The following is a 9,178-nucleotide window of genomic DNA, read 5'->3' on the forward strand; positions in this document are numbered from 1 at the left end:
GTAAACTGGCAAGAAGTTACACAGGCTAGTAGTAGTAGTTCTTATGATTTAGCTTCTAGGCTCTACTGAGCCAGTAACTCTCATAACTACCCTACCTGATGTTCAAAGTAGATGTGTTCTCTCACACATAGAGGTTTTAGAACTTACACTAAGTCAACATCATGCTACTCATTCAGAATTGATTTTAATGGGTCTCTGCTTTCTTTAAATGCACAACTAATATTTATTTTTATATTGCCCTGTGTCAAAGGGCTTTCAAAGAGATATAGACTAAAGATAATACAATAAATGTTACAATAGTAAATGTTCTCTGACTGAAGATTTCCAGCTTCACAGAAACTTGTGAGCCCTACAAACACACATATATGTATGGTCTTTTTACATACCACCAAATGCTTCTTTAGTCCTTTACCTAATCTGATATCACATTTCTTATGTTCTTGTGGCATTCTTAATAGTCTGGGGTTAAGACACTTAATTAAGTTGTCTTTAGTTGAATTTCTTAAGCTAAGTCTTGGTTCTCTTATGGGGATATCTACCTCATAGTAGTGTTATTATATATACTCATTTTAACTTGATAATCAAGACACATATACATTATTGATAGAATGTCATATATGATACATATATTCTGCCTAACTTGTAACCAAAGAAATTAATTCAATTAAATATTTGTGCTTATTAAATTGAGAAAGATTTTTAAAAGTTTGAATCATCTACTTTTAATGAATATGTGAGAAAACAAGTATTCTCTTATTCTGGTAGTGGGTAAGATAAGATAGTGAAATCTTTGTAATACAAAGCTTTAAAACATGCACATGCCCCTTGACTCAGAAATATAATTTCCAGAGACTTGTCCTAGGGAAATAATAATTAAGCCAAAAGAATGTTTCTCAGAGTATTCTTTTATAGTATAAAACTGGAAATAAAATAAATGTCTTATAATAGCAAGTAGTTATAATTTATAAAAATAGGTCCACGCCATAAATTACCAGATGGTTATTACAAATAATGTTATAAAAACATATTACCATTGAAAGTATTCTAGATACAGTGTTTAGTGGGGAAAAAAGTTTGCAAAACTGTATATATTACAAAAATTATGTACCTACACATATAGGTGCATATTCCTGATGCTTGTAAGTATGTCTAGGGATGTCAATCTTTCTACAGTGAACATTATTACTTGTGTAATAACTGTAACTGTTACACAGGTGAAATTAGTATCTAACATGAAGGTCAGTCCATTCTCTCCTTTAAATAAGGATAGTTTAAATAGTTTACAGTATGAGCAAATTGTTTTCGGTGCAAGGAACACTATTGACTGTTAAGGATCCTCTATAGTCAGTACTTCTATTCTGTGGTGAAGGAGCAATTAAAAAAAATTCTAATTAGTTACAGACATTTAAATAAAATACATTAAAGATGTATTATTAGAAAATTAAAATTAAAAGGCATACAAATACAAACCTCAATTTTAAATCAGATTCACAAACAAAAAGTTACTCTATCAAATTGCTTAAAAAGTTTCTAAACTCTTGCTCTCAATTTCTATATCTATCTTTTCACTGACAGGTAACAAACAGTCTACAGACCATGCTTTCAGTACTGCTTGAAATGATTAAGAAATCTTTTTGCAGTAGACTAACAACCGTATTAAGTGGACTATATTTTGATCAGACATCTGGAGACTCTTCTGCAATAGAAGATATTTCTCTAATGAACAGAACTATTTGGGCTCCTCCTCTACTATACTTTTTAGTCTATAATGTTTTTCTAATGCTAATAGACATTTTCAACAAAGTCATATATCGTTTTAAACCATCAGTCATTTTCTAAAAGAATCAAACACAATCTCATATAGTGGAATTAAGAGAATTAATATTCTTCAAATCATGGGGCAACAAGTAGTCATTAGGGCATTCCAAAGGGGATATGCCAGATATACAGATTCACCTGGCTGAAGGAAAATGTAAATGTTGGTATTGAGAGTTTAAGTTGCCTGTTTGCCCCCAGGGTTAAGCTGAAGAAAATGAGACAGTTTGCCAGTCTCAAACTGTTAATGTGAATATAGTCTCTTGGGGAAAGGCTGGGTGAGCCTGTGCCACTCTACCTGAGGAATGAACCAACGATGGATTTCTGTGGACTCAGGACAAAGTAATAAAAATTATAAACATCTTACTTTATGTCGATATTAAAAAGAATTTGTGTCAACTGATTTTCTAAAAATATGTAGCCTGGTCTCCAGAAATAAAGGTTCACAGTTTAGCAATTTACTGTCAAAGGCAAAAAAAAAAAAAGGAAAGTGCTATGGATCAGAAACTGAGGATTTCCAACCAGTATTTACATTAATAGAGGGTAGGGAAACACTTTAATTATTCAATTACAATGTATTTAAATTGCTGCAAGTTTAATCTGTTGGTAGAAAAATGAAAAAAATACACCTAGTACAGTGCCTTACATACAGTAGGTACTCAATAAAAGTTCAGTAAGAGTTCAGCTCTTTGAACTGTCAGAGGGGTAAGTCAAATGCTTTATTCTTAAGTTTTAACAAGTGAGAGGTGGAGAGCTAGATCAAAAATATGATGAGCAATGAATGATTTAGCATGAAAGGAACAGAAAGACTCTAGTAGAGTTAAGCAAAAGACAGAGGCAGAATCCAGAACTACAAAGAAGCCTCAAGAGAAAGCTGTGAAGTAGTAAATGAAGCTTCTAAAATAGTCAAAGGGAATAGGAAGATTCAACTTTGTAGGACTGAAGCCTTAAAGGAAAAAATTTCTCACTGAAAGCTAAGAATGGTGAAATTCAATCCATGAAGAAGCTTGGAGTATTAGATTCTTCTTTTTCCCCACCTCATACAAACTGTGTGTTTTTAAAATTGAGGCATTATATACACAAATTGAGGCATTATATACATAATAGTGCATAAATCCCCACGTGCAAGCTTGATAAATTTTTACATATGTACAAACCTAGATCAAGATACAGAACATTTCCAGTGCCTCCTACCAGACAGTAACCCCACCACCACCTCCACCTACCACAAATTGATCACCATGGATCAGCTTTGCCTGTTTTTGAACATCATGGGATCATACAGAAGGTACCGTCTTGTGTCTGGCTTTTTTCACTCAACCTTATATTTCTGAGATTCATCCATATTTTTGTGGGCATCAGTAGTCTGCCCCTTTTTATTGCTGGGTAGTCCTCTACTATACAAACATACTACAAATTTGCTCATCCGTTCTCGTGTTGATGGACATCTGGGTTGTTTTCAGTCTTCTGTTATTATGGATAAAGCTGTCATATATGAGCATTACTGTACAAATCTTTTGGTGGACATAAACACCCATTTCTCTTAGATATATGCCTAGAACAGACTGCCAAGTCACAAGGCAGGCATGTGTTTAACTACAGTAGATCAGGCCAGTTTTCTAAAGTGGTTATATCGACTTACTCTCCTATTAACGATGTTTGAGAGTTCTCATATAAAGTTAAATTTTTTAAAAAATAAATTTATTTATTTTTGGTTGTGTTTGGGTCTTCGTTTCTGTGCGAGGGCTTTCTCCAGTTGCGGGGAGTGGGGGCCACTCCATCGCAGTGCGCGGGCCTCTCGCTGTTGCGGCCTCTCCTGTTGCAGGGCACAGGCTCCAGACGCGCAGGCTCAGTAGTTGTGGCTCACGGGCTTAGTTGCTCCGTGGCATGTGGGATCTTCCCAGACCAGGGCTCGAACCCGTGTCCTCTGCATTGGCAGGCAGATTCCCAACCACTGCACCACCAGGGAAGCCCTAAAGTTAAATTTTAAAAAGCTCTTTAACTGAAACACAAGAGCTGTAAGACTTTTTGGTTTTTGTATTGTTTTTTGTTTTTCCATTTTTTAGAGCAGGGGTAACATAAGCAGAGTGCTCACACCTCAGGGGATACACAAGATGATTTTAGGGGGTCTGAGAAGAAAATAGTACAACTTCTATCTTAGTTTCTTATTCTTTCACCTAAAAAATAAATTTTACTAATATCCAATACATCAATTAACACTAGTTTGCTCATTTAGATAGTTGTATTTATTCACTTTAGGTATACTGTGACTTATTGCCATTTGTGTGTGCCTTGTTGAGTAGAATTATGGAACATCTACTTCTAACAGAATTCTCACTAAATGAACAAGTGGCTAAAGGAGTCCTACAAAGATGACACTAATAATGCAAGCACAAGCAAAAAAGGAAATGGCCAAGCTGACAGTTCTATTCTATAATATCTCTATAGAAGATAAAAACTGTTACAATCTAGTCAGATCTCACAAGAAGGAGGCAAAAAAATTCCAAAAATTAGTACTTTTTAAAATATAAACTTAATCTAGTACTATTAATGACATTTTACCAGTAAGAATTTTAAAACATAAAATACCATCTATATCATCTGTCATCCCTATTAGTATTTTTGTATTTATCTTATATATAATAGTACAAAGTACATGCATATGTAATTTTAAAGTAAATTTACACATATTAGAGATGCATGTTCTATTTTTTTTTTTTTTTTTTTACCAACAAGGTACACAATCAAAAGCCTTCAGAGGGACTTCCCTGGTGGTTCAGCGGTAAAGAATCCGCCTTCCAATGTAGGGGACTTGAGTTTGATCCCTGATCAGGGAACTAAGATCCCACATGCCGTGGGGCAAGTAGGCCTGTGCTCCACAACTGGAGAGAACTAGAGAGAAGCCCGCATGCCGCAGTGAAAGATCCTGGATGCCACAACTAAGACCCTATGTGGCCAAAAATAAAAACTAAATAAAATATTTTTTTAAAATTAAAAAAAAAAAACTCTTGTTTTAGCATAAGTATTTTTTAGTATTAAGCTAGTTAATCCTTAGGCATAAATGAACTTCTAATTTTTAAAGTCATATACAGCAAGTATACTCCATTAGAAACAGCCAGCTGCTATTTAATGTTAAAATAATACATCTGAAAAGGGAGGAGGACAAGAATCAACTGGTAAGAGGCATAAGGGAACTTTCTTGGGTACTGGTACTGTTCTGTCCCAGTAGGGGCTTGCATTACACCAGTGTATACATTTGTCAACTCACTGAATGGTATACATTTAAGGTAAGTGTGTTTCAGTCTATGTAAATTTTACCTCAAAAGGAAAAAAAAAGAATCGATTAAAAATATTGACCTCTAGTTAATGAAATACATTCTGGAGCGTCTAGGAGTAAATTATCTGCAACTTACTTTGAAATGCATTAAAAAAAGATGGACTGCTGTATGGATAGAGGGATGGATATGTGAACAAATTAGGTGATATAGCAAGTATAGCAAAATGTTAAGTGTGGAATCTAGGTGGTAGATATATGGCTGTTTTCTATACAATTTTTTACGGTACGCGGGCCTCTCTCTGTTGTGGCCTCTCCCGTTGCGGAGCGCAGGCTCAGCGGCCATGGCTCACGGGCCTAGCCGCTCCGCGGCATGTGGGATCCTCCAGCACCGGGGCACGAACCCGTGTCCCCTGCATCGGCAGGCGGACTCTCCGACCACTGCGCCACCAGGGAAGCCCCACTATACAATTAAAAAAATTCTCTATATGTTTGAAATTTTTCATGATAAAATGTTGGACAAATAACAAATCTACTTAATAGCTGAAAATTTTAAATAGAGTAATTGATACAGGGGAAAAATTAGAAATTCAAAAAGCAAAAAAGATAGGAACATTCAAGTACTGCTGCTTAGTGCTTTAACATACACTAAATCTGTGAGGTGAGAATTATCCCTATTTTACAGACTAGTAAACTGAAACTTAGATTACAGAACACACCCTGGGCACAGAGTGTGAAGCTCAGCCAAAAGCTGAAACCAACCTGATCAAATTTACTAGATGTCTGAATCCTCTAGGCTCACATTCCTCACAAAGGGATTCCTAGGACTAAAGCAAATGTCTTCTCTACAGCAGAGAAGTCACTTCTCCATGCCACTGGACCAGCTCTGACCATCAGAAAGCTCCTCCCCATAGCCTGAAGAAATGTTTCCTCCATGTTCTCCCTCCTATGTTTCATTCCTTGTGGCCATATATTGATAGAATCCCAACATGGCTGGCCTTCATATCAAGGGATAATATTTGAAATTTAAATAAGTAGGATTCTCCCCCCCATACTTGATAATATCATCATCTACAAAGCTATAGTTTAGGTGTAAAGTAGGGATACTATCTCACAGAATTGGGATGAAAATAAAACGAGAACACTGACACATTCAACTGTAACAAAGAGTAGGGACTCAAATATCTTTCTTCTTTTTCTAACCTTTACCTTTCTTTGGAAATTACAACATGCCACTCACTATAAAATATATTTTTTTAATTAGAGAGACTTAGGTCCTTCCCTTGAGGAGCTCATATTAAATGTGAACAGACACACATTTTTTCCCCTGTATTTACTGTATCTTATCTAACAATGTAATTGATTTTATTTCCTCATTTTATTTTCCATTTTGCCTTGGTTTGGAATTGTAACTCCTAGGAATTTTATGTACAATTAAATATACAACTATTACTACTTCTGCAGCACTTTTTTGTTTCAAAATTACTACAGGTGACCAACATATACAAGCAACATGTTAATGAAATTTTAAGTCTATTTTCTTTTTGACTCTCAGGAGATATTTTTCAAAGATAAGATTAAAGAAAGCCATTGTGTTACAAGAAAATGACCAACTGGTGATAACTTTTAATTCACTTTCAACTACGTATAAACATATGTGCCCTATAGCTGTTTATTTCTTACTTGACAAATATATTCAAGGGGTTTCCTAAAGGACTCCTAAAGTAACAAATCTTGCCCCAAAGCATTATGGCACTTTAGTAGAAAAAATAACCCATTATTCCACCATAAAAACTTTGCCTTATTTAAGGAAAACCTACAGTTCAGATGTGGAGAAAAGTTATTTGCACAGCCTCACGGAATCTGAATAAGACTGTTTTTTCCCCTTGAAATCTGAGGTTGTTAGTGTTGGAATGAATCCTAGAGTTGATCATTTTACAGTTGCAGAAATGGATATTCAGACAGTTGAGATGATTAGCCCATAACAGAGCCCAGACCAGATGCCAGGGTCCCCTAATTCCTGACCCAGTGTTCTTTCCATTTTACAATCATGACAAACTAAAAACAAAAAAAGTGATTATGTCCATCCATTACTTCAACTTCACTAAATTTCAGTCTGGCCACCCATGATGTCACTTCCTTTTGTGAATGGGTGTATTTGGGGGCGGGGGGAATCTCAGTACCTTCACTTGCATATAATACAACATTTTTAGAGCCTGCACTCATATTTATGCCACTATTTCCCATGTCTACTTCTATTCCTCAAGTTTACTAACATAATCTTCCACATGCTTTGACCCTCCTTTTCACTGTTATTGCAAGCAATTAACTGCCAACTGTTATAAAATAAAAGTAAAAGGGATTTATTTTAAGACACAAAGCACACATGTTAGAAAAGGGCCTAATAAAATTTAATGTTATGTATTACACGCAGATGCTTTCTAGAGAAAGAGGCCAGCGAAAACCCTGCTACACAGAAAGAGAGCGCTATTGTGGACTGTTGTGGGAGGCCGAGGATAAGGTCTGGGATCTGACCTAAAACAAACATGGAGGTGAAAAGGCACGAGGAGCTTACAGGACACACCAGCCAGTGCCAAACTGCAAGCTCCCGGCTATTTGGTGTCGGTTTAAAAGAACCATGGGCACCAAGGATGCACGTACCCCAGGACAAGGACAGGGCAGGCGGGGCACCCGGAATCGCGCTCAGGGAAAACTCAACAAGTCGGGATGGCGAAGGATGCAACGAGAGACGGATGAATGACTGCCAAGAGAGGCTCCTGCTGGCTCTGAATGACCACTACCCCTTTCCAGGATTTGCGCCGCGGGCGCCCGCCGGCTCTCCGACAGCCATTTGCACTACGCTCCCCTACGTACCCCGACGTTCGCCCGGGACCGCGATGTCTACCAACGACCCTGCTCGGAGCGATGGCTCCACTCCAGGCCCGCTTCCCGGCGGCGCGGGCTCCTGGCCACCACCGGCTTTCCGGGAGGAAGGCAGCGGCGGGCCTGCCGGGGCTGGAGCCGCCTTCGAAAGTGGGCGGAAGGATGGCGGCCCTCGCGGGGTGCGGGCGCGGCCCGGAACCCTCGCCTCCGGCGAGGCCTCGTCCTCCCTGCGCAGCGCCGCTCGCGCCCTCAGCCCCGGCCGCAGTCGGCCGCTCGCGGCGGGCTCCGCGCTCCGGGCTGAGGCGATGGGGAAAGGGGGCGGGCGCGCCATCATGAAGGGGAAAATGGTGGGCGGGCGGGCCCGCGCGCGGCCGCCGTACTCACCCGGGCCGGCCAGTGCGGGTAGCCCTTCATCTTGGCGAAGACCAGGTCGCCCGCCTTGTACTCGCGGGGCCGCGGACGCGCCATCCCGGCCGCTCCCCTTCCTGGTCGTCCTTGGGCGCCGCGAAGATGCCGGGAGGCCGCCCCCCCGCGGGCCAACAGACTGCGCCGCGCTCCCCGCGGGCCTCGAGCCGGGCGGGCGGACGAGCGGCCGCTCCGACGAAGGGAAGCGGTGAGGCGGCCGCTGGGGCGAGGGGTGGGCGGGGGGCGCAGCAGGCCCGGCAAATCACCGCCCGGCAGCGGGGGAGGGGAGCCCCCGGCCGCTCGGCTCTCCGCGCGCTGAGGTTCCCCGCCGCCGCCGCGCGCTGCTCACAGGCGCCGCGTCGCCTGCCTCATGCCGCCGCCGCCACCGGCGGCCTCTTTCCCGGGCTCCCGGGCGCGGCGCGAGCACCGGGCCTCGCGCCTCCTCCGAATTCCTCCTCGGGCAGCGACCGCAAACACGATCTTATTATTGTTCTCGCGCGCGCTCAACATTCCCCCCCCACCACCACCACTTCCCGCTCCCCACCCCTCCCCTCCAGGGCCGGCCGGTTAATTCCTAGGTACACGGCCGGCTTTCGCGCAGAAACCGAGCGCGCCAGCCCGGCTGCTCGGCGGGCGGGCGGCGGGTGCGTCTTCCCCCAGCACCGAAGCCCGCGCCGGGCGGGCGGGAGCGCCTACTCCAGAGGCCGCCCGCCGCCCGGTCTCTTTTGTTCTTGGCCCGGAGCTGCCAGCCGCAGCCCAGCCAATCACCACCTGGCCGCCCCCCTCCCCACTCGTCCGCGC

At 41.8% G+C, this 9,178-nt stretch overlaps 1 protein-coding gene across 2 annotated transcripts in view; it reads right to left on the reverse strand.

Annotated features, from left to right (window-relative positions):
* HDGFL3 (HDGF like 3) overlaps positions 1–8,876 on the reverse strand; it is a 79,405-nt gene extending 70,529 nt beyond the window's left edge. Inside the window, exon 1 of one of the 2 annotated variants that reach the window (XM_059057355.2) lies at positions 8,357–8,873. In XM_059057355.2, the coding sequence (XP_058913338.1) occupies positions 8,357–8,440 (84 nt within the window). In that variant the 5' untranslated portion in view covers positions 8,441–8,873. Of the gene's footprint in view, positions 1–8,356 lie in introns of both variants that reach the window. The other variant, XM_059057354.2, reaches the window with a different exon arrangement.
* Positions 8,877–9,178: the final 302 nt, after the last annotated feature.

Source organism: Kogia breviceps, chromosome 3 (genome assembly GCF_026419965.1).
Source record: "Kogia breviceps isolate mKogBre1 chromosome 3, mKogBre1 haplotype 1, whole genome shotgun sequence".
NCBI lineage: Eukaryota > Metazoa > Chordata > Mammalia > Artiodactyla > Physeteridae > Kogia > Kogia breviceps.